Source organism: Canis aureus, chromosome 13 (genome assembly GCF_053574225.1).
Source record: "Canis aureus isolate CA01 chromosome 13, VMU_Caureus_v.1.0, whole genome shotgun sequence".
Taxonomy (NCBI): Eukaryota; Metazoa; Chordata; class Mammalia; order Carnivora; family Canidae; genus Canis; species Canis aureus.
In genome coordinates this window covers 52,984,356-53,010,698 of record NC_135623.1, presented here as the reverse complement: position 1 = coordinate 53,010,698, position 26,343 = coordinate 52,984,356, and the positions used below count along the sequence as shown (strand labels likewise).

At 45.7% G+C, this 26,343-nt stretch overlaps 1 protein-coding gene across 9 annotated transcripts in view; it reads right to left on the bottom strand.

The window, feature by feature from the left end:
- Positions 1–2,411: 2,411 nt before the first annotated feature.
- Positions 2,412–26,343, bottom strand: part of ARHGAP10 (Rho GTPase activating protein 10) — a 326,786-nt gene continuing 302,854 nt past the window's right edge. For 5 of the 9 annotated variants that reach the window (XM_077846305.1, XM_077846304.1, XM_077846297.1 and 2 more), the window contains 4 exons: positions 11,995–12,147; positions 10,619–10,710; positions 4,488–4,538; positions 2,412–3,113 (listed from right to left, as the gene is read on the bottom strand). In XM_077846305.1, the coding sequence (XP_077702431.1) occupies positions 3,025–3,113; positions 4,488–4,538; positions 10,619–10,710; positions 11,995–12,147 (385 nt within the window). In that variant the 3' untranslated portion in view covers positions 2,412–3,024. The other 4 variants (XM_077846298.1, XM_077846301.1, XM_077846299.1 and 1 more) reach the window with 3 other exon arrangements.

The window sequence follows — 26,343 nt, the reverse complement described above, 5'->3', positions numbered from 1 at the left end:
TCTGAGATAATGGGCCATAGGGTTTCAGCATATGAATTTGGGAGGAGCTCAAATCAACCCAAAACAGCCAACATCCCTTACTGGCCCCCAGAGGCAAGATGGTACGGCAGAAAGAACATAGAGTAGAGGACTGAACCTGAGTGAGGCTCTTGGTCCTTGAGGGCCTCCATCTGCCCACCTATAAAATGGGATAAATTCTCCTGGCTCATTCAGTCACTCTGTGGAAAGAAGGAGTTAAACATCTATCTCTGGCAGACAACCCACTGCTTTCCCCACCCCCACCCTCCACTCCCCACCCCCAACTGCAGATGTTTCTGCTACTACAAAGAAGAGGGGAGGAAAGCCCCGCAAACTCTCTGGTTCTAATCTCACGTGGTATCTTCTTTATAGGCACGGAGGTCTCCAGAGCAGACCCTCGGGTGATGCAATCAGATGCAAGCCCCACAGCCAGCCCCATAGCAAGCAGAAACAGAATCCGAGTGTCTGCTTTTGCCAAAACGCCCTTGGTGACTTTGAATGAACACAGGCTGGAGCCCTGGTCTGAGCCCAGCTGCAACTGGTGCAGAATGAAGTGGGCTGAGAGGCCAGCGGCCAGCAGATGCTCAGGGGATGGCCACACCCACGCAGCAGAAACAAATAGACCCTATTTCGCAGCTGGGGAAATGAAGATGATCTACCAACATAAGAGAATGTCTCACGATCCTAAGTATACTGTGGGGCAGACCGAGGGACGCTCCCTCCCCAGAGGCCTTGGCAAGCCTGGCCACACAGGTCCTGTTCGCAGAGGCAAACACCCCCTGGGTCCCCTCTGGCACTCCTCCCCAGCCAGCCACAGGAGTGGCCTGCGGGGCTGGAGGCTGTTGGAGTCCTCGCGCCCCACGTGTTCTGAGGCTTTGCGCCCACCACATCGTCGTCCTGTCCTACAGAACACAGATGGCCCTGACGACGAAGGTGCCAGTGGCTTTCTTAGTGGTAAGAATACAGGGAACAGCAGGCCGCATTATCTAACCCTATACTACATTCTGGGCATGCCACTTGTATTACATCATTTCAGTACAAACCTCTGGCTATCATTTTCTTTTTAGGAGGCAGAAACGGCATCACTGAGTCAATTTAATTTAGCCCTAATCACACAGGTAGTCAGACACAGGAGCAATTTCCTTGACCGAGTAAGTGGCGGTAAACACGCTTCGGGAGTTTCAGCACTTTGGCGGGGACCAGCAGGTAGGGCGCACCTCACTGTGGATGATGGCAGGCTTCCATAAGCAAGCAAATAAGTCAGGTCTTGGTGCAGCAGGGCTTCCTTGAAACGCCCCATGGGCATACACCTATTAGGATGACTGCCAGGAGATCACTCCCGGGGCTATCGTGAGCCCACCCGAGGGGCCCATACATATGCATTTTCCCCGCAGAGGGCTTAAAGTGGGAAACATCAGTTACTCTCATAAACCAAGTTCCCCTTCCACGTCCTTAAGCAGTGGGCATGAGCAGAAGTGGTAACTCAGAACACAGGCCGCCGGGCCGCCCGCAGTCCCGGTCTCTCTGCTGCGCCCACAGGGCAGGATTTGCACTCAGGCTGTATTTGTCAGTAAAACAAAGATCCTTTCCAACAGGCCCATTCCCCCGTATACCCACAAACTTGACACCCTACATGGTCCACATAGGTGACTTCAAACTTGATAACCAGCAAGCTCTTGAACCGACTCATCTGGGGAAGAGGCAGCAGACACATCTTTCCTATGACAAATTCTTAGGAGCAAAGTCTGACAGGCCTGAGGAGCCTCCATCCCGTGGGGAAGGAGACACGCCAGGCCTCCGGAGCAGGCCCTGTGTGGGGCTGGCTTCAGAATCATGAGGCTCCTAAAAACGAGCTCCATACTTCAAGGACTCCAGCTCAGGGGACAAAGGAGAGGTTGGTTTAGTCTGTGCCCAGGAAGAATGAGGAAGCATCACAGTGGGGCCGGCCCACAGCTAGGGTGCCGTGATGTGCAGGGTCACAGACGAGGCTCCTCCTGGAAAACAGAGGGAATATGGGGGTGGGGTGGGGACAGAGTAGTCCAGTGAAGTTAGTCAGGGGAGGGAGTGGGGCCCCACAGCGCTGACGTTGCTCATGCACACACTGCTCGGGGGCACCACCCCAGCCCCACCCCCCTCAGGAGTCACACAGACCACCGGGACAGCCTGTTCAGGTGGCTGGGGGTGGCCCTCCAGGATGTCACACATCAGAGAAGGCTGCTGTCCCCAGGAACATGCCATGCTGTGAATAAGCAAGGCTCCTTGTTAATAAATCCTACCTCGGAGCGTGCACCAACCTCAGAGGAAGATGCATTTCTATGCCCTGGGTGCCAAATCATGAAACATCACAAAGGGAACGAATTCCACGATCTCTTCCCCACATTATGACACACAAATCAAATAGTAAATTACATTTTATTTCATTTACAGAGAACTTGGGGCCAAAAGGTGGTGTTTGGGAAACAGCACACAGGTGAGAAGCACCAACGAGAAGCCTGTTATAAATACGCCAGTGTGCTCTAAGTGGAGTGAATGTGGGTCCCGGGGTGGCCATCTAGGAAGGAGCATCTCTGTGCTGCCCTCTCTCTGGGTTTGGACGGAACCCCCCCCCCGGCCCCGCCCGCAGCAGCCCTCTCCACACATCAACCGAGGCCAAGAGCACATCCTGTGGACACCACCACGAGTGAGGACAGTTCCCTTTAAAATCTCAGCAGCAGGTGTGCAGGGAGGCGCCTGGAGGAGTGATCACCAGCGGGGAGGCCTGACTGCATTATTAACTCTCAGTCCAGAGGCGTGACAAATGAAAGGTCCGTCCCGTTAATCCTGCTACTCTCCTCCTGCTCCACAGACCTAGGCAGCTCTGTGGGGTCCGTCCTGTCCCCCCACCTGCCCCTGGAGTGCCAAGCCGTGATCTGCAGTTCCCACGTCCGGCGGCTGTGGGTTCCGCCCTGGAGGATGAAGGCAGGTTCCCAGATGCCAAGGTCTACGTGGGGCCTCCCCGGCCAGGCACTACAGCAGCTTGACGTAGTTCTGTGGAATCAGCCCCCTCTTGCCATTCAGGGTCCCTTCCAGCCAGCCAGGTTCCCTCGAGGTTTGCACTGAAAAGAAAGAGGAATCACTTTCTACCCGAACGCCCCCAAGTTCTTGCTTCCTGCGGAACTCACTGCACGGCCGTGTGTGTTGAAAGCTCAACCAGGAGCCAAGGGGCCCCCATCTGGGATGTGAGGTTGCAGATCTGGGTTCTTTACAGGATCTGCCCGTCGGCCACTGCGGCCCTGAGCAGCCTCCTGACCGAACCCCCGGCTTCCAGTCTGGTTCCTTCCAATCTGCTGTGCACAAAGGAGCTCACTGAACTCTCTAGAACATGGAGCTGATCACTTTCCCCTGCTTAAAGGCAGCAAGGTACAGGAACAGACCCAGGCTTCCGCTGTCTGGTGCCAGGCACCTGGTCCTGCCCAGGCCTCCTGGCTCCCCTCATGCTCCCCTCCAGTGCCTCCCCAAACCCTTCACGGGGTGACCCCTCCCCTTCAGGGGCCTCTAAATGCCCTGTCCTCGGGGGAGGCTCCCTCTTCCATGAATTCTCAGCATTCTCAGGCCTCGGGCGTCATATGGGCTCCTGTCTACCACAGGATGGGTGCTCCTGAGGGCAGGGCCTAGGCCGCACACCCCTGGGCACAAATACCCGGCCAGATGCCTGAGAGAGTGACTGCTGGCTGGGCAGCACATGCACAGGGTCCAAGCTCTTGTCACCGGGGCTTGGGAGTCCAATACAGAGCGTCTAACGCCCCCCACCTGCCCCGCAGTGGACCCCCCCGGCTGGCGCACTCCAGGCCGGGCAGCGCCGGGACACACTGGCCTCGCTCCCCGCCTGCGACTCCCCGACGGGGGCGGCGACGGCATCCCCAGCTCCCTGCCCGGAGCCGAGGGTTTGTTTAAAGAACCAACAACCAATGAACTGGGTACGGGTACGGGCTTTCCGGGGCCCGGCAGCCAGCCACCTCCTTGGCTCCCGCACAGATTCCAGCCTGAAGCTGTTCCTCAGGGCACAGATTTTAAAGGTTCTCACTCGGGATGCCCAGGGGGCTCAGCGGCTGAGCGGCTGCCCTCAGCTCAGGGCAGGATCCCGGGGTCCCGGGATCGAGTCCCGCGTCGAGCCCCCCGCAGGGAGCCTGCTTCTCCCTCTGCCTGTGTCTCTCAGGAATAAATACATAAAATCTTTAAAAAAAAATGGCTCTCACTTATTCCAACCCCTCCCCCCAGCTGGCAATACCCCCAGAACAGTCTCTGTCAGGGGAGGGGACTAAGCTCCATGGGAAAGGCCCCCAGGGGTCGTGCAACGTGGGGGGGGGGGCGCTCAGTGGAAAGGGCTGCGGGCTCAGGACAGAGCCTGCAGGGGAGACCCGCAGCTGACAGTGCCAGCCAGGTGCACCAGGGCAACTACTCAATCCTCAGGCACCCCTCAGCCCCCTCACCTGCAAGACGGGGCTTAGCAGCACTTAGCCTGTAGGACTGCTCCAAGGAGTCTGGAAAATAGTTTATGGAAGAACGCCTTGGACGTGCTCATCGTTTCTTCTCCTATACACCGCAAACGCCCAATCTCACCCAGAGAAGGAATTAATAGACTCAGGCTGAACAGGAGAGAAAGAAAGGTAATTTCCCATAAAGCTGGGGGTGAAGGAGGCCTGAATGTGGGAAACCAGGCTAGGTCGGGAATCCCACACCAATCCTACCACAGACTGGGCAGCTTATCCACACCTCATCAGCTTCCTCTGCAGCCCTCATCTCCCCAGAGGGCAGGAGAGAAATGTCACCAACTTAGGGGACTGAGAAGACCCTGCAGTACCCAAGAGCTTGGACACGGCCAAGGCCTGGGAATGGGATGCAGGAGTTCTTCCTTCCCCACTCATGGGGAAAGGGACTCAGAGGTTACAGATGAGGCCTGTGAGAGTCTCACCATCTCTTTGAAGGAAGACCTAGCCTCTCCTGGGAACATCAAATCCCAAAATACCCATCCTGGGCTCCTTGCTATACTTGGTTGATCAAACCACTTCCTCCAATGTCAGTGTGATGGTTTCACCTATCAACTTGGAGAGGCCAGGGTACCTACATGTTATTCTAGAAGTTGAGATGTGATGAACAGGGAAATCAGTAGACTGTGAGTAAAGCAGATCACCTAAAATAATACAAGTGGGCCTCACCTAATAAGCTGAAGGCCTTAATGGAACAAAGACTGGCCTCCCTCCAAGAAGAGAGGACCCCGCCCTCAGAGTTTGGACACAGACTGCATCCATCTCCTGGTTCTCAGCCTTCTAGCCTACCCTCTCCACAACTACATGAGTCAACACCTATCTATCGAAAGCAATTCACACATTCACAGACACACTCATGCTCTATGTGTTCTGTGTCTCTGGAGAACCCAACTACAGGCAGTTTCAGAAATAGGAGCCTCATTTGGGAGAAGACTTGGACTCCAAGAGGCAGTGAGTATAAGAGAAATGAGATCTTGGCTGGAACTCTGACTCCCTAATGACTGGGTGACCCTGGATGATTGACTTCATCTCCCCTGACCTCCATGCTCCTCATTTCTAAAAGAGAGGAAGCAATAACTCACCTGAAGTTGCTGGAAAGATTAAAGTAAGACCATTTACATCAAGTGTGATGCCAGGCACACACCATGTCCACACCTTGTCTGATGCAGGGAAGCAACTGTGTACAGGTCTCCATCCCTGTGGACTGTACCCTGCCTGTCAGTCTCAGCCCAGAGCCTTGCCCTCCTTCAGCCATGGGACCCTGGCCAGCCTCACGCTGGGAGAAGGCCAGGGCATGCAGCAAGGCAGGTGTTATGAACTGCACATTTGTGTCCTCCCACAAACTATACATTGAAACCCTGACTCCCAGGGGGATGGTAGTAGGAGGTGGGGCCTTTGGGAGGTAATGAAAGTTAGATAAGGTCATGAGGGTGGGGTCCCATGATAGGATTAGCATCCTTGTGAGAAAGGACTGGAGAGTGATTACTTCCTCTCCTCCCAACCCACTTACCACTCCTCCCACCATGTGAGGAAACCAGGGAGAGAGCTCCCACCAGGACCTGACCCTGTGGATGCCCTCTTGGAATCCCCAGCCTCCAAAACCGTGGGAAATAAATTTTTGCTGCTTAAGCCACCGAGTCTATGGTGTCTGTTACAGTAGCCTGAACAAAGACAACGGGTATGAGGCCAGGGACCCCAGCTAGCACTAAAGAGCAGTAAATACCTTCCTCAGACTGCTCCCAAAGAAAGTGGGCATGGGCATGGAATGGGGGACGTGGACTAAAGATAGTTCCTCCAAATTCCCTGACATTGGGCTGCCATCAGCCATAATCTCCCACTGGGGGGACAGGTCAATAGCTCCGCTATTCACCCAAGAGGCTGTGGAGAGGCAGCTGCTCCTTAAAGACTCCCACGACCCAGAGGTAGACATCATGGCAGTCACCGAGCACTGGGGGACGCTAACCATGTGCCAGTTGCCTTGAAAGGGCCTAAGTTGCACACCCCATCCTGCTATTCATGAGCTACATGGCCCTGGGCGAGGCACACATCCTTAAGAACCCTATCAGTATGTGATGACAATTATACTGATGCTGCTCCCTAGCACAGATTTTTCATTGTTATAAAATATATATAACCTAAAATTTACCATTGTAATAATTTTGAAGTATGCAATTCAGTGGTATTAAGAACAGTCACAATGCTGTATAAACACCAGCACCATCCATTCCCAGAACTTTTACACCTTCCCAAACTGAAGCTCTGTGTCCGTTAAACACTAACTCCCCATCCCCCTCCCTGGGCTCCTGGAAACCTCGATGCCACTGTCCCTATGAATTTGCCTATTATAGATACTGCATATTAGTGGAATTATAGACAGTTTGTCCTTTTGTGACTGGCTCATTTCCCTTAACATACTATCTTCAAGGTTCACCCATGTTGGAGCATGTCTCAGAATTTCATTCGTTTTATGGCTAAATATTCCATGATATGTTTATCCACTCATCCGTGAAGGAACATTTGGGTATTTCCCCCTTTGGGCTACTGTGAAAATGCAGCTGTGGACATGAGTGTACAAACACCTGTTTGAGGCCCTGCTTTCAATTCTTGTGTGTATATATCCAAAAGTGGAATTGTTGGACTGGATGGTAATTATGATTCATTTTTTTAAAGGAACTTCCATACTGTTTTCTAGCAGCTACTACATGCACCATCTTACATTCCTACCAGCAACGCACAAGGGTTCTGGTTTCTCCATATCCTTGCTGATGCTTGTTATGTTCTGTGTTTTTGATAACAGTCATCCTAATGGGTCTGAGGTGAAATCTCACTGTGGCTGTTCCATGTCCTCATTTACCATCCCGTAACAACAGGGACACTGGAGCTGGTGACAAGGATCATTTGCAAGAAACTTTCTCCAGAACAGAATATGGACTCAGTTCTGGTGTGGCAGTTTGTTATTTTTTTTTAGCATAATAAAAACAATATATATGACAAATATTTAAGTCACTGAAGCATCATCGTAACACAGTGAACACCAAAAACCCATGCAACGCGGGACTGATACGAAGGCCTCGTCGTGGGTTTGTTCCTCTGCCAGCCCCTCCCCTAGATCCCTACCCCGACCCCAAGGCTTGAATGTTGTATTTCTCATTCTCTTACTCCAGCTGTGGTTAAAACACAGTTTCATCGCACATGTACACGTCTCCAAATAATATGCTACTTAGTTTGCTTCTTTCAGAGCTTAGCCAGAACCATGTTATATAGAGTCTTCTGGCACTCACTTTTTCTTTTTAACTCAACGATGTCAGGATTCCCAAAGGTCAGGAATATACCCAGGAGTACAACTGTTGGGTTGTGGGGTCTGTACACATCCAACCTATCAAGATAATGCTAAACTGTCGCAAGGATTAGTGTCTATACACTCTCCACTTGGACTGGAAGTCTGCCAGCTGAAGAGCCGCCCATCTGGTAAGAGATCAGGACTGACTGGTCACCAGACAAATGTGTTTCTGGGATTCCCCAGGCCCAGAGAGAAGGTAAGGTCCATATGGCAGTCACAAGAATATAGGCCGCCCTGAGACTTTACATACATTGCCCTCCCTGGGAGCTATGGGAGGCATTTCCCATGAACGATGTTTAAGCAGTCATGTGTCTACGATGCAGATCAATCTTCAGCCTGGAATGTAAACTCATAACTTCAGTCCAGGTCCACACAGTAAGAGCTAACGAGCAAGGAACAGCTATCAAGCTACTTCATTACTAAAGATCCCTATCTCTTCCACAGTCTGGTTTAGGGTTTCTCGCTGTTGTATATATTACAAACCACATGTAACTACTGACAATGCGGCCCAGGGGCCTCTTTGACCTGGATTTTGTCTTTACCAAAGGCCACTGAATGCCATAAACCAATTTCCTTTGCTGCCCATATGTGGTACAAAAGGGGATTATACTGCAAGAGCATTTATGATAGCTGCTAAGACTCCAGTGGACAAGTGAACACAGGAAAAAGGTCCTGGATGCTTTAGAGGCCGAAATATTGCTGGTGTGCAAAAAGAATGTGGTCCTGGTCACATTCCTGAGGGCTGTGCTGTAACGGTGGCCACCTAGAGCTCTGCCTGGCTTCGCACAAGCGGAGGCCGGACGAGCCACCTGTGTGTCCTACTCTGTGTCAGTCTTCAGCAGGCAAGACCCTAAACCATTCAAGGAAGAGCTTCACTAGATGGTTCCTAAGCAAGCACAGTTTTAATGAAATTTTCGGCTAAGAGATCAATTGTGCACAGACATGAAGGTGCAAAGGAAAAAGAATAAATCCTATTTAAGGGTCTTTGATTTTCTGTACTCTTTAAGACCTAGCCCTAAGACACAGCGAGTCTCGGGGTGGAGGTTCTGAATGCATTCCACTGTGCCCGCTGTAAACAGTTCAGCAGGGATGGATCTACTACTATCTCTGAGAATGTGAATTAACCAACCCTTCCAGACTTAATCATTGCAAGAGCTAATCCATTTTCATGATTGATAGCCAGCTGTATCAGTTTCTGTTACTTGCAGCCAAAGGCATTCTAATAGAGAAGCCTTCCACCAAGGTAAATAATTCACAAACAACACAGCCTAAGGGATTTCAGAGGCTCCCAATCAGATCTAATCACATGATGCAAAAATTCACCATCATTTCTCAAATGAGTGGGTTTCAACACTACTGTCTCAGTGTTCCCTCATGCCATGTGGTGGGCCAGTATGTGACAGGCCTGGAGCAGGGCAGCAATTTCCATGCTCACCTGGCAAAAATCACATGCATGTATGTTACGGTGACAAGGAATGATCTTGCCTCTACTCCAAGAACAAAGTTTCTCCATAAAGTACAATTGTCTCAGATGTGGGGGTTTTGGTGGGAGTGTTATTTGTTTTCCGACACTATGAGGAGTCCCTGGCTCTCGACAGTACATATCACACACATATAAATCTATTCTAAATGATGCAAATTGCAGGGCATCCAGGTGGCTCAATCAGTTAAGTGTCTTTTTTTTTTTTTTTTAATCAGTTAAGTGTCTGATGCTTAATTTAGTTCTTGATTTTTGGCTCAGGTCATGATCTCAGGGTTGTGAGATCAAGCCCCACCTCAGGGTCTGCACTGGGCATAGAGCCTGCTTAAGATTCTCCCTCTCTCTCTACCCCTCCCCTCCAAATAAATAGATAAAAAAATAAACAGGCAACTTACTTTCTAAAAAACAAACACAACAAGCACTGCATTACTGACAATATACCACTAGGTGTTGTGTTGACATACTCCATATATTCCAAACATTCTGGGCTAACTGACCATTCCATTCCAGGCATCTAAGATCCTCAGGGCCTTCCCAGAACTCTTTTGGGCAGCTCCACCCACACGCATCACCATTTCCATAGCAACCAGTGAATTTCATAATGAACAAGACTGTTAAGGAAGAAATCAGGAGAGGGGGAAAAGAGATAAGCAATGAACCATAGGAGAAATCTGCGAAATATTAAGCCAAGCAGAGCTCCTAGATGCCTGTGTGTGAATATTAAAGACTCAGATAAAATACACACCCTTGTTTCAATATGCAAAGTCAATGCCCAGGTCTAGAGATTCACACACTATTCAGATAAGCAAAAATCATGTAAAGCCTAGGCATGGTAAGGGAACTAGAAAGCAAAATTCCTTGACAAGAGTACTCTTCTGTAACTCAGATTTGGCAAAACTGACACATTTAGGAGGCTTGGCTGGGGACTCGGGGAGAGAAAAACAAAGGATGCAAATCAGAAGTATTTCTTAATTCCAAGTCGCACTAGCTTCTCTTTACGTCAGCAGAGAGACGTCCTGAACGAAGATTCATAAGAGTTAATAGGTTTGGAGAATAATCACTTTGAAAGCAGAGGTGGAATTCCATAGCCCCCTGGTGTTTAGTGCCTGGCAGCCAATGGGGCCACTCTCTCCTGTCCAAAGTGTTAAGGGACGGACGTGTGCTCCTGACAACCCCACAACCAGAGACTGCTGACTGTAGACATCCAGAGGGGGACAGAATATATGCTACCACAAAGCTCCCACTAACACTTACCATCCTCAAAAATCGCTCCTATTTCAAAAGATAATTCTGAGCTGTGTTCTGCTTCACATGGATACACTGCTCGAGCCTTCCGATTGACAATGCTGAGAAGGGAACGAGAAAGACACAGATTAAAACATGAGACACGGAGAGGGGGGGCCTCACCTCCCCCTGACCCTGATCCCCTCCCAAATCTCATTTGTAGATCACCAGTGGGACAACTCTTTCAAAACAAAAACAGAAACAAAAAACAAAAAAACACACACATGCCAAGTAGCAGAGGAGTGAACATCAGGCACATCTACAGTACTTGATTCTCAAGTAAACGATGGGTTTCAAATTTAAATCTTTCTTCAGGGAGCTTCTTGGGGGAGCTTCCACTGAACCTCATCACCTAATTGTCCTCTCTGCCTGGTGGGATGCCCTTTCCCATCGTTCAGCTTTATCGGAGCCACAGGGTATGTTTACTCCTAAGTGCTGTGTTCATCTGCTAGGAAAAGCACCAGTGTCATGAGATGGAAGGCAAGGCGGTGAGGGCAGGGGCGCGCACAGTGACTTGGGCGGCGTGGTGGACATCCACCTGTCCTCACTGCCAGCCGCTCCCCACACCTCTCTGGAAGGAGTCTGGTGCCCTGAGTTGGGTCTTCTCTAGTTGATCCCCTCACTCCTGCCTCCAAAAGGCATTTCAGGCTCAGCTTCTCATCACTTGTCAAAGCGCCCTCTGCCTTATTCTAGGGAACGAGTGTGCTGGGGGATGATGGAAACCACGCTGTCAGCCAGACAGACAGATGGAAGCAGAAGGAAGGGTCCCACCTCACTGGAGGGGGGAAGCCAGTGACCACAGGAACTCCAGCCCACTGCCCAGGACCAAGGCTGTGCTAGCCAGCACCTCCAGCTTCTGAACAACGGGCTCATTAAATGCCCGTGTTAATTCCAGTTCACTTTCCTTTACAAAAAAAATAAACAAACAAACAAACATGTGGGCCAGTTGGGAGGCTCAGGGGTTGAGCGTTAGCCTTCGGCTCAGGTCATGATCCCTAGGTCCTGGGATCGAGTCTTGCATCGGGCTTCCTTACAAGGAGCCTGTTTCTCCCTCTGCCTTTCTCTGTTTCTCATGAATAAATAAATAAAATCTTTTCAAAAAAATAAAAAAGTATGCGCTATATATTCATGTGTAAGAAGTTCTTTTGATAGAAGTAGTTTCAGGAATGCACAACAGGCACCAAAAAGACACAGTAGGGTGATAGGTTCAAGCAGCTCTCACCTAAGGCAAATTCCTCCTGAGAATGCACTTGCTCTTGAGCTAAGACACATACCAAGACAAGGGTGGAAATGCTCCTCAGGTTGAGCAATCCCTAGCTTCGACATCATTTTCCACACCCCCATACCTTTCTGGTGGCTTGTCCACTACGGTGGCAGATAGAGAGAGAGGAGAAGGCGGTGGCTTGGGTGAAGGTGGTGTAACAGCTGGGCTGCAGCTCGGGCTGGCTGGGGACTGCATGTTAAGCCACTGGACCATGGGTGATCGCATCTGGCAGGGGCTGCGGGTGGAAGTTTGAAGGACAGGATTAATAGTCTAAAGGCCACAGGACACCAAATGCATGACACCCCATTCTTAAGTGGCTAAAACGACAGCTTCCTTATCTCTCCCGATGATGAGAGAAAGACCGAGTTCCTGCTGCATCCTCCCTGGTCTGTAGCCCCAAGAGCCACAATCCAAAGGAGAGATGCCTTGTAGTTCTCCAGATTTGTGGAGAAGATCAAGTCTTGTCCAAACTAGCACCACATCAGTTCACTAATTAGGACACCAGAAGCCAACTTCCATGACCAGCTGCTTGGACTTTTGAGATGTTCGTGTTTTCTGCTTATAAGGAAAGTGTCAGATCTATAGTCAAACTCATGCTCAATAGCTCCAAACACTCAACACATGGCCTTTTAATGTTTAAAGCCCTTTCATCTGGACATATACATGGGGCAACTCAGAAAAAAAAAAATGTAGTTAGCAATCAAGATTCCTCTAGAGCAAACTAAACACAGCATTTAGGAGAGAAACCCATGAACGGGGGCACCTGGGTGGCTCAGTGGTTGAACATCTTCCTTTGGCTCAGGTCGTGATCCCGGTGATCCTAGGATAGAGTCCCACATCAGGCTCCCTGCATGGAGCCTGCTTCTCTTTCTGCCTGTGTCTCTGCCCTTCTCTCTGTATCTCTCATGAGTAAATAAATTAAATCTTTAAAACAAACAAAGAAACCTATGAACAGCAAATATCTTTGGTGACCTTAACACTCCCTAATATTTGCAGATTAAAAAAAAAAACCTAGCATAAAAAGTTCAGTGAACAGACTCACAGAGGAGCCTCTAAACATGAAAAAACATGCAATAAATATATGTTGATCTGAACTAAATTATTCGTCAGTTATCTCAAAACTGGAGGCCTGTGACTATAGTATATGATTCTTACTTTAAAAGCACAGTGATGAAAGTTGTTCGTTTCAATTACATTTTCAACACACATACATTCAACGCCCGCGATGCCCAGATGCTCTTTGCCTCAAATTCACCCTCTTCAGCTAAAACCAGTTTCCATTAGCAGCTTTGTTCTCTTTCCACATTCCTGAGCATTACCTTTGGTTCTTTCTTCTGTAGCAGAACAAACATCAAATTCTGTCCATTTTTACTTCCAATAGCTCCCACGCTATTCCCTCCTCTACCTTCTCATCATGTTGCTTATGCCTGTGTCACCACTCTGGTCTCCTGGCTCAGCCCCCAGTCCAATTCCTCTGACTCAGCTGGCTCCACCAGCCACCCTCAGCCACCTGAGACCCAGTCTGCCCCATGTGCCTCCCCAAGAACAAGTGTGCTCCCCGCCGACCTGCGTCACCAGGGCCTGTTTCCCTGACGGTCCTGCCCTCTGCCTCAGGTCTCTCCTCACCTCTCAGGCTCCCCAACCCCTCTGCCCACCCCAATCTTCCCTGCCTAGGCTCAGCTCCAGGCCTGCCTCCCCAAATGCTCCTCCTTTGGTCTAAGTCACAGATCTCTGAAGGCCCATCCCAGTAAGAAACAGAGGGCAGGTTGGCAGGAGTTGTTCTGTGATGGTTTTAGATATTCCTCTTGCCTTTAGGGTATAATCAGGTCTTGAACTCTTTCTGTAGACCTCACAGAGCCAGGCACAGTGCTAAGGCATGTGAAGTCTTGCACGAGCTTCTGAACAACCATTCTACAGTGAAAATTGGTTTTTACTAATAGAATACATGAAATACTGCATTACTGACTTAATAGATATTTAGTACACTAGAAGGTTTCCTATCCTTTGACCAGAAAAGGAGAGAGGGGCTCACATTTAAAAAACATTATTTTTGAACAATTTATTTACAATCTCTCTATCCAGCCAATTCATTTGGAAGTCATAAAACCTATTTCACACCAAGCAAAGAAACCTATAAATCTTAAATGATCTGTATTTCCAGCAGCAAAAGTCACTCAATGCCTTATCAGAAAATGAACCTTACCGTGGTGTCTAATCAGGACGGGAGAGGAAGGGGTGAGTGAAGCTCTGACAGAGAATTTAAGACTGCACTTAGTCAAACAATTGCCATTTCATCTCCCAGCAATTATTCAAGGTGTTTAGAGGGTGGTGGTGGTGGCAGATGAGATGTTTTACCACACCCCCCTCAACTCTTTCAGGTCATAAATAGCCTAGTGATTAGATGATGGCCATCCATCTGCAGAGAGGGAGGACAGCTACAGGATGAAGATAAAGTAACAATGACTATGTTTATAAGGCTCTTTAAAAATAAAGACCATAAATTTTATAGCTATTATCTACTTAATCCTCACATCTTTTTAAGTGGTTTGCTTTTTTTGTAAAAGAAAAACACTCCTTTCAGAAAGTGAAAGAACTGTTGGAATAATAGGTGCTATAGGTATAGGCCTATCCCTTAGCTTGGCCTTCTCCATCCTGTCCCAAAACACAGACTCAGAATCAGCAATCCTTGTCCAGGATCAAGTTCTCAACATTAGCCGTTTTCGTTTGTTTTCTGTGACCTTTTTGATGTCCTTCAATGGATAGATGTGCTGTGTGATCTAGCACTCACCAGTTCACCAAAATAACCATTCAGACTTCCCCCTGAGATGTCAATTTCTGTATTCAGTTTCCTGAGTTTTCCCCATAGTATCTCAGAAGCCTGAGCCAGTTACTTCTCCTTGGTTTCAGAATCCCACACTGGCACAAACTTTGTGAGGTGGAATATTCAGAAGAGGTAGCAAAACACAAGTCTGGAAACAGTCTTTGTGGAGAGGAGGCATCAGAAGTCACATGCAGAATCGAAAGTCCTATGAAAGAAGAGACCTTCATAGCAAAACAAAGTCTGGGGAACTAACAGAACAGCTGCTTGGTTGGATATTAGAAACTTTTCACAGGCTTCTCCACTGGGAAGGTGAGGGTGAGGCAAGAAGTGGTTAAGGAAATACAAAGTCCCAAAATGAGTTCTCACCTCCAACAGAGGTCAGGTAATGACACGTTTCATAGGTGTCTCCCACAAGCAAACTGCTCGTATTTTTTTTTTTTTTTTGAAGACAACAAATTGAAAGCATGAGCTTCTTTACATAAACCACCTCCTCCTTTACAGAATTTGGCAGGGTTCTTTATTTTTGTTTTTGTTTTGTTTTGTTTTTGTAATGAAGATCAGAAATTTTTTTAACCACAGCCGACCCTTGAACAATGCACAGATTAGGGGCACTGTCCCCCATGCAGTAAAAAATCCACATACAACTCTGATTCCCCCCCAAAAAAATTTAGCCCTCGCTGATTTCCTACTGTTGATCTTTGGAACCCTTATCTATAACTGTCAATTCACCTATATTTTGTATATTACATTTACATTATGTAAGAAGTGGTTACTTCTTACATACTGTATCCTTAACAATAAAGTAAGCTAAAGAAAAGATGTTTCTAAGAAAATCATAATGAAGAGAAAGCACGCTTTCACTACTGTATAGATAAAATCCACAGCTAAGTGGACCTCTGCAGTTCAAACCTGAGTGTTTGAGGGTCCACTGTATTTATTGCTTCAAATATATATATATATATATATATATATATATATATATATATATAAAATTTTTTTAAGATTTTATTTACTTATTCATCAGGGACACAGAGAGAGAGAGAGAGAGAGAGAGAGAGAGATGCAGAGACACAGGCAGAGGGAGGAGCAGGCTCCGTGCAGGGAGCCCAATGTGGGACTCGATCCCGGTCTCCAGGATCACACCCCAGGCTGAAGGCAGTACTAAACCGCTGAGCCACCTGGGCTGCCCCTGCTTCAAATATATTACTTATATTTTCCCCAAAAAATAGCAAAGGAAAATATTATTTCTAATAGTCTCTCTCTCTTCTTTGATTCAAAACACTGAGAATTTTGGAAATGGCAGCCCCCAGCAAAGATCTCAGGTTTTCTTAGCCTGAGCCCTGGGGGAGAAGTAAGTCCTAAGGCAACCAGGTACATAAAATTAACATCTTGCCTATATATCTACAATAGTTGCAGCTATCTATGTGGTGGGAGACAATTCGTGATGGGTTTCTCAGGTTCCGCATTTCTAATGAGCAGAGAGGCCTTTGTCCTAAACTATCTTTCCAAGGATGTCTGTAAAGCAAACAGCCTTGGGAAGATAGAGACTGAGTCTCCCCCTGGAGAAAAAAAGCAAGCTTTACTGCCCATCATGCAAGATTTGGGTTTCCTGGGATGCCTGGGTGGCTCAGCGGTTGAGTATCCTCCTTCGGCTCAGGGTGTGATCCTGGAGTCCCGGGATCTAGTACCATGTCTGGCTCCCTGCATGGAGCCTGCTTCTCCCTCTGCCTGCGTCTCTGCCTCTCTCTGTGTCTCTCATGAATAAATAAATAAAATCTTTTATTTTTATATATCATATATTTTATATATCATATATATCATTTACATATCATATATTATATATATAACACATATCATATATATGTGTGTGTGTGTGTGTGTGTGTATATATATATAATTTTTTTAAAAAAAGATCTGGGTTTCCTAAACTCCAGGTTCCTCTCTTGTAACACTTCACATGCATGCATCGTCTGGCCCATGGGGCATTACCGTGTAGGAACCAGGTGTCAGGGAACTGATACTCTGACTACTACTGCTATGATTAGGAGTCTTTTGACCAGGACTCCCGCATCTTCTACCAGTACCCATGAAACTACAACAGACAAATTTGGTAGCTTGTAAGTAGAGAAAGATTTCAGACTTCAAAGTTCTTGACATGATCATCTTTGGTAAAATACTCAGGCCATTTCTTTCTTTCTTTCTTTCTTTCTTTCTTTCTTTCTTTCTTTCTTTCTTTTCTTTCTTTTTTTTTTTTTTTGGTCTGTGGTTCAGAGGAGAATCCTAGTTTTAAAAAAAAAGTCTTTGGAAACCATAAATGATGGGTAATCTAAGAATAAGAAGCTTACTACCTGCTAAAACATAATGAAATATTTTGAGTGTCCTCTCCTACCACTTCCCAAATTTAAGTATTAAAAAAAAAAATCATATCCTTCTTCCTGCTGCCCCTTTACAAATTTTTGATGAGTCGAACTGGCATGATCACAAACCACCAATTTTATTTAATGATGAGCTGCAACCCATTACAACAAAGTACCCAAGTGCCACATATTTCCTGAAAGCCAACTTGTGGTTTGCAAAAATGGAGGCAGAAGTCCACTCTTCCTGAAAAGCTCAGAAACCACATTTACCAAAACAGAAATAAATGAAAGAGAAGTACTAATATCTGTTTGTTTGCTATCTTCCCAGTTTTACACACTAAACTGAAAGAACCTTCTTTTGAATGGACCCCTCTCCATTTTCAGTGCACAAGAGCCAGTATCACTGCCTTCCTCTGAGGAGGAATGTTTCCTTCTCAAAGAAAAGGAATGAATGGCAACAAGAGGGTTTCACTAAAAACACATAAAGATTTTATACTGTTAACTCAGAAACTCATTCTCGAAAATACTTACACTGAAAGTCTATCTGGCTATTCCTACGGCAACAGAGAAGTCTCCTGTGCTCCAGCGGGGCAGATGGAGGGTTGGGAATACAGAAGCAGGGAATAGAATGTGCATTTTTGAAAGTGCTGAGAGATTCTATAAATAATAATAATAATAAAAAAATCCACACTCTTGCATTGGAGTCTGTATTTTAGGGAAGACTGTAGCTTTCCTGGTGAGGAGGAATAAACCCTCAGACACATAAAACTGTGACAGTAGCTGTGTATGTATATATTTTACAGTTTATATTTATAAAATGTAACAAATCAGCAGTATATGCTGCTTCTGATTCAAACTGTGACCCAATCTTTTCCAATACCAGACTCTACGCTCCATGCATATTAAAAACTTTTTGGCAGCAGAAGAGCACAAGCATTTCAGCGATGGGGGAGGGGAGTTAGGGCCTTAACTGTTAAAATTCGACAACAGCTGCACCAGTCACCAGAGAACCTCTGCATCTAGTGAACATTTCTTGCATAACATAGATGGGTCAGGCTCTGGGCAGTGCTGGCGACCCAAGTGCCCAATTCTGGGCTCTTGGAGCAAGGAGCTTAATTTAAAATTCAAAGGACATAGCATAGGGAGGATACATACCAAGAAAAGAAACGACTGCTTATATGAAGTGATTAAATCCCCCCACTACCAAGATATTTGACTATGATTATATGATGTCAGAAGCACATCAGAAGTTTGCGTTGGAATGAAAGATTTTAAAACCTCATTTGCAAGGTCTCCGAGCAGAAGCTAACACATTAGTGAAATGATCTTTCATTCCAGCCTGGGAAACGTACAGCATAAGTCTCGAACAGCTGTCCTGGGCTAAAGTGTTTGAAAATGTTAATAAAGACAGAAGGAAATATTGTAGATCTGTATATTATGGGAAATCTCTGTTCAAATAAATGCCACAGTTACTCCTTAAGTGCCAGAGAGGGAGAATTCCACAGCCAACACACTGTTGGTTGCAAATGCACATCCTGAGGAGGACAGCAGCAGCAGAGGGCAAATGCCTGTGACAAGAGAGTCGCCACAACCCAGGGTTGGGAGATGAGGCCTCCACACCCTGGCTCCCGCTAGGCACAACCAGGCCACACACAACCCACAGATGCCGATTCACTGGCTGCCAGCTGTGCTGCCATTTCACAGGACATACGACAAGAGCGTCTCAGAAAGCTGGGATCTACTGAAGGCCATGCGGGAGCTCACGGCCTCACGTCCCTCTGGGTGGCTGGAGCAGAACACGCGGAGGGGAACCGAGAGGGGTGGCAGTGGGACCCACCCAGGGGGCAGGGCCATGTGCTGAGGGCCGGGTGGCTACTGAAGGACTGTGACCACACCAAGTACAAGCTCCGCATTCTGAGGAGTGAGCTCCAAAGCCAGCTACAGCTAACCTCCCTGTTTTTGCCCTTTTTATAAAGAGAGGACACTTCTCACTAGCTAGAGACCGGGTAAGGAGTAAGAGAATGACTTCAGAGAGCCCGCTGGAGGCTGGTGCACCATGCCGGTTAGCCTTGGCTGAGGGTCATCCACAACTGACACCTGCGTGAGTATCAAACTCCCTCAGTTTCCTTAAGGAAAATGACAGGAATCATGAACAGGTAAAGTGGCTGTACGATGTCAGTTGGGTGCCAGGTGTGAGGCACCTCGCAGTGACGGGGCACACTCAACACTCGATAAACAAAGCCCCAGTTATGAGCAGTATGTGCTCTGGAGCCAGAAATCATCTCTGTTTTCAAGGGTTACATCATCACGAAGAAATATTTTTTTTTAAAGATTGTATTTATTTATTCATGAGAGACACAAAGAGAGAGGCAGAGACATAGGCAGAGGGAGAAGCAGGCTCCCTGCAGGGAGCCCGTGTGGGACTTAATCCCAGGACCCCGGGATCACAAACTGAGCTGAAAGCAGACACTCAACTGCTGAGCCACCCAGGAGCCCCCAAATCATTTTCTTTACCCAAAGACAACATATAAACTATATCAAAGAAGAATAACTCCAGAAATTAAGTGGATGTCATCCTTAAAAAAAAAGTTGCTGAATGCCATATGGTATCCTGGAATGGTCCTGGAAGAAAAAGGCATGAGTGGAAGAACTAGTAAAATCCAAATCAAGTCTATAATTAACAGTATTGTACCAATGTGAATTTCTTATTTTTAACAAAACTACCATGGTTCTGTGTAAGATGCTAATAGCAGGAAAAACCGGATGAAGGGTCTAGAGGAACCCTTTGTAGTGTCTTTGTAGCTTTCCTGTGAATCTTCAACTATTTCAAATAAAAACTTTATTAAAAAAAACAAAACAGCTGCATATAAACTATTTATTCACTCAAACACTAAAGACCTTTTGAAATTAGGATCACACCACTTGGAGACATCCAAAAGCCCCAAGGAAGCCTTTTGCCTGGTTCAATGACAAGAAGATTCATAAAGGCTACATTTCAAAATCATCTACATTGCCTCTCTTAAGGCAACTAACCTTATTGAAACTGAGTTTTAAGAAAGCTGCCTTTTCCAAAAAGATTTGTTTTATTTATGGATTAGACCGAGGCCAGCAAACCTTGTCTGTAAAGGGCCAGACAGTAAATACTTCAGTGTCTGCAAGCCACAGAGCCACTCCACTGTGCCATCAGTGCTACATAAGAGCAGTCACAGGCAGAATGTGAATGACTGGGTAGCCGTGTTCCAATAAAACTTTATGTATGACAATAGGCAGAGGTGGGCCACAGTGTGCTAACCCTGCATCAGAGGGACCAGATGAGAATCCATTTCAGAGTGGAGAGCTGGGGGAGATGATAATAATGGCAAATTCCCCTGGGTCTGAGAAGTCCCTGCTACCACCACCACCACCCCGCCACATCTGCACTGGGTTTGTGACATGGGGCTCCCACCATGTGCCAGAAGCCCATCTGCAAATGCCTAGGGCCTGTCTGCAGCAGAAGCACTCCTCATCAGCTGCTTAGGAGCACCTCCATGTACAAGGGAGACAAGAATCTATCAAGCCAGAACATAAAAGCAGTAACTCAGTCACTCTTGGAAAAAGTCTTTTGCAAGAGGGGTGTAGGGGTCTAGGGTTGTGGCCAGAAAGAGCCCTATAGGAAACCACTCAAGCACAGTTAAGACAAAAAGCCTTTCCAAGTGGGGCCCAGCCACAGTGAACAACACTTGGTTCTCCCCTCCCACTCCTTGAGGCTCCTGGGCATGCCTTCCTTAAGGAGAAAGGATGCCACCGCCTAGTCATCCTACAGCTTACAAGATTCATTCACTCCAAGGGTGATTATTTTCCTGTGTTTTGCTATAAAAGAATTATCTTAGAATTATGTCTCTGACCCATCTTTCACTCAAAGAGTGAATCCCATTTTTCTTCCTTCCAGATGATCACTGGAATCAGGTAAGAGGGTTGAACTTTAGCTTGCTAGTGGAACAGAAAATGAACTAAAGCTTCATTTCAGAAAATTATGGGGCACTGGAGGTGTCAGCATTGAGGTCCTGTGGGATAACTGTAAGAAATGTTTCTACCAGCTCAATTCTTATGTGGAAAACAGCTGCCACCTGATGTAAGGCCTGAATATATAAAACAAGGGCTACCAAGCACAGCTCAAAAAGGGTACAATATTACTCTAAGAAAAATCCTCCAGTTACTTACCAAGCTCATTTTTGGGGTTACCAGTTCTAATAGGTAAGCTCTCCATGCTGCTCAGAACAATTTAGAGAGTGGCTGGGTCCCAGTGGGTACCCAATGCCTTGGTCATGTAATATCCAAAGGCCCAATTCTCAGAGGATTCTACAAAGGAGGTTCCTACACAGACAGGCAAGGAGGAGCTCCAGCTGAGTCCTCCTAGACCAACCAGGAGAGCAGCAACTGGGTTTAATCATATGTGTTACCTTGAAACCTCCCAATCCAGAGGTCAGATGTTATTTCCCTTTTACAGATAATCTTACTAAGCCTTAGTTTGTTTAAATAATTTATATAAGGTCTCCAAGGTTTTAAGAAGCAGAATGTGAATACAAAGCCGACTCTGTCTGACTCTAAAATCAATGCTTTACCAGTCTAAACTATCTCCCACTTTACAAAGAACTCAGGAGGTCCTTGCCATCGTTTTGATATCAAGACACTGCCAACCATTCCATCCATAGAAAATGATAAATTACAACAACAAAAACAAATGAAACATAATAAAGATGAGAAGATGTAATTGGTTCTTTGAATTAAGCAGTAGGAAAGCTACAACAAAATTCTGACTTGTGTCTTTATTTTAGAAAGTCAACTTTTCATTATGGGACTTAAAGTTACATGGGCAATCAACATTCTGAACTGAAAATAAAACCTTCAAATTTCAGAACTTATAGTTACAGCACAAAGGAAGATATGAATCAGGCCACATGCAAATCTGAGTACACAATACAAATACCAAAAATGCCCTAGCAAGACACATGGGACATGTACGCAAGGCTGTGAGGATGCTAGGCAGCTAGTACAGCATAATTTCTATATGGAGTTGGAGAAAAGATTCAAGGAAACAGCCAGGACCCAAAACTGTACCCCAAAAAAGGATGTGAGTAGACATTTATGGTCAATGGCCAAGTCTGTGGGCCCTATGATTAGCTTCAAGTGCTTTACTAAAGTTACAGAGAGATGATCGGATATCATGTTACTCATTAAAAAAATTATGTATGCTGCTCTGTTGCAAAATTTCAAATTTCCAAGTCTCTCAGCTGTGTTGTTGGGGAGGCTCTGTTGTTGCCCTCCTCCTCAAATCTCAGCCAAAGGTGTTGGATGATGACTACACACCAACCAGATTCAAGTGTTTACCCACACAGATAATTATAAACCCAAGCCACATGACCTACGGTAAGGGCAGTGCTCCCTCTTCAGAACTAGGGCAATGAGTGGCTGACAGCCACTGTTATCTCACTGGGTTTCAGATTTAAGGGAAACGTGCACTTCAAACAATGTTCTCATATGCAGCTAGATAATGTCAATCCTTCTAAGTACAGTACCTCTAAGGGCCCATGATCACTGGAACAGACGGATCAGGGACAAACTCTACCTCTGTCCCTTATTAGTCTTGAGGTTTGGGGCAATTTTCCTACCCTCTGTGTGCTTTGGTTTCCTGATCTTTAAAAATGAAGCTATAACTACTTACATGATATAGCTACCCACTGGGTTCCTGTAAGGATTAAGAAGAAATAGCATTTATAAAGCAGCTAAAACACAGCCTGGTGGCCCCCAATAAACCAGCCACTGATAAAGCAAAAGGTTCTATTCCTTATAAGTCCCCAATCTTCCAAAAGAAGGTCCAGAAAGGAGCCATCCTCTGAGCATGATTTAAAAGGCTGCTATGGGCTCACAGCAAGGCAACATGCTCTTCCTGGTCACTGGCCCTATTCTTCCTTCCCTTGGGCTTAGACTTTAATTTTCTGAATCCACCCGGGGACTTTGCTGCTCACCTTGGTAATGGGGATGGAGGGCAAGGAATGGCTTCCAACTCACTCTTCATAGAAGCCATCACCAGAAAGGACATCCTTCCATATGAAGGCACTAACTCAACTAGAGACCTCAATCCATGAAATCCACCACATTCTGTAACCATGGCCAGCCTACAGGTAAGCAGAGAAAAGTGCTACACTTGTTAGGATACAATCTCCCCACAAGCCACTAAAGATGCTGAAAATCCCTATGATGGGATCTCTTTTTAAATTTATGTAGCTTTCCTCCCCTTGCTACAAAGGCATGAGGTGTTGGTTTTAGTCAAGTTAGCCAAAAAAAACAGGTGTGGGGGGAAAAAGAACTTTTAAAAGATAAATTCCCTTTTCTTTTTAAACAACAATCATAACAAGAGATGTAAGATACCAATTTCTAGGGTGAACTGATTGCCCATGGCCCAAGAAGAGATGGGAACAGTAAAATCAAGAAGTGATAGGGTTGAGGAAGCCCTCCCTGAAGGGGTGGTGGTGAAGAGGCAAAAAGTAAAGAAAATGAGATGAAGGAGGAGGTGAAGACAAAGCTTCCCTATGGCTGCTATCCTGTAATTTCTAGGTGTGTGCCAAATTTCACAGAGATTTGTTAAAAATTTTAAGATGATTAATTTTCTGAACTTCACACAAATCACTCATGGTTTGTTGTGGTATACGAAGCCACAAATCAAACTTAAAGGGTACTGTGATAACCCCCAGCAAAATGTTTTCATCAACTTCCTAAAAAGCAATCATGGAATCAACAGTCGAGTAATTTAAAACGCCAAGTAGTTGTCTATGGGAAACCTCAAATTGTTCACACAATTTAAAGGAAGCAATTTCTTTCATTGATGAGAATACACATGTTTACCAGTGAGTGTACACAACATCTATGGATTATATGCAGCACAAGGCTGTAAATGAGAGTGCGAGTCTACTGTCTAACGATTTCAAGCAATTAGCATCAAGTCTGGATAGGCAGCAATCTATTCCACAAAAGCAGCACTGGGCAGCAACTGGGAAAGATACAGGTTAGGATTTTCTCAATATTCAGGATAAATTAAGCCAAGCTTCTCATCAGATGGGACACAAGGCTGACTGCCCTCCTGGCCTGCCAGAGCACAGAGTGAGTCGTACCTTGGGATACCAACATCCCCAACTATGAAGAGCTATTCTATGATGCTGCCACCTTGAAGGTGGGAATGTGCTGGCTGAAAAGGAGGTGTTTCTTTTCATTTGAAATCTACAGGGGAAGCAGATAGCAATGGCAGATATTTCTTAAAAGATATTTCCTTTTGTGGCAGGGAACCTAAAAGGATTACTTGTCAAGAACCTGCTCCATCATTTACAATTGAAGAAATCTGTTTAGAGAAAACTACTTTATTGAAAAAAAAAAATGACTTTGGAACATCTGAAATACCTTGACCTATGATGTAATGTCCTCCAAGGAGATTGAGCTAGCAATTCTCCACTGGCAATGAAGTCACCCATCACCTTACTGAGTGTACAGGTAAGTAATAGCTCCAGATTGATTGACTGCAATGAATAATACTCACAAGTCATAAACATCAGCAGAAACCCAAGAAATCCAATCTGCTGTATTGTTTTCTACCTGTCAGAGACTACAGTTGTATTTACACACTGCCTATATCAGAATCAGAATCTCGGCTGCTATAGTTTCTTCTGCAAATTTGCTTTCTAGTGGCTTGGGCATGGCATTTCTGTACAGCAGAGCACTGGGGTCCTATGTGATCCGCACACATTCACCCATGTTTCAGGACATGAAATAAGGCAAGTGTAACTTTTGAAATGAAGAATCACTACCCTAGATTAGGACAGCCCAGGCACTTTTTTAAAGCCCTAGGTAGAGTTTAAATGACTCCACAGCAATTTTGGTTTCATTAAAAGAAATCTTAATCAGTTTTTATGCAAAGCATACAATAATACCGTACAGCTTGTGTGCAGAGATCATGGGTTAAAAAAAGAAACAAAAACACCACACAATGAAAACTACAATTACAAATGTTAAGGAAACAAAGAAAAATGTTATAAAGAGAAAATGGTGAGATTAATTCTGTAAAATTCCTGGAGGAAGAGTCGTTAATCTTTATAAGGATTAAGATGGACCAGAAACAAAACACAGTTGCTTAACAGACATTCAATGACATACAGAAATAAATGAGATTTCCAAAAGAAAAGCATTTTTATAAATACATATTTTATTTCCCATTTTTTTAATAATAAATTTATTTTTTATTGGTGTTCAATTTGCCAACATACAGAGTAACACCCAGTGCTCATCTCATCAAGTGCCCCCCTCAGTGCCCGTCACCTATTCAACCCCACCCCCCGCCCTCCTCCCCTTCCACCACCCCTAGTTCGTTTCCCAGAGTTAGGAGTCTTTATGTTCTGTCTCCCTTTCTGATATTTCCTACCCATTTCTTCTCCCTTCCCTTCTATTCCCTTTCACTATTATTTATATTCCCCAAATAAATGAGAACATATAATGTTTGTCCTTCTCCGATTGACTTATTTCACTCAGCATAATACCCTCCAGTTCCATCCACGTTGAAGCAAATGGTGGGTATTTGTCATTTCTAATGGCTGAGTAATATTCCATATCATACTTAAAGGATCTATCCAACAAGAGGACTTAACAATCCTCAATATATATGCCCCGAATGTGGGAGCTGCCAAATATTTCCCATTTTAGTAACTATGCCAAGATCACTAAAAAGTTCAGAGTTATAAAACTCAATTTCTATCATTAATAATTTTATAATATATCTTAGAGGGAAAAATAGTGTTATGGACTGAATGTCTGTGTCCCTCCAAAATTTATAGTTGAAACCCTACCTCCTCCCATGTGATGCTATTAGGAAGTGGGGCCTTTGGAAAGTAATTAGGATTCAATGATGTCATGAGAGTAGAATCCTCATGAATGGAATTAGGTGTCCTTATAAGACTCACAAAGTCAGCACTCCACATATCAGAAGCAGGCTCTCTCCAGAACCCAGCATGAGGACACCTTGGTCTTGCATATCTAACCTCCAGAACTGTAGGAAATAAATTTCTGTCATTTATATGCCACTCAAAGTATTTCTGTTATCACAGCCTGAATGGACTAAAATACACAGATAGGCAGATAGGCAGATAGATATACATACACATATATCACTTAAATATCAGCTAACACTAAAAGGTAAATATTACCTAATAGTAGAAGGCAACATTTCCCCTAT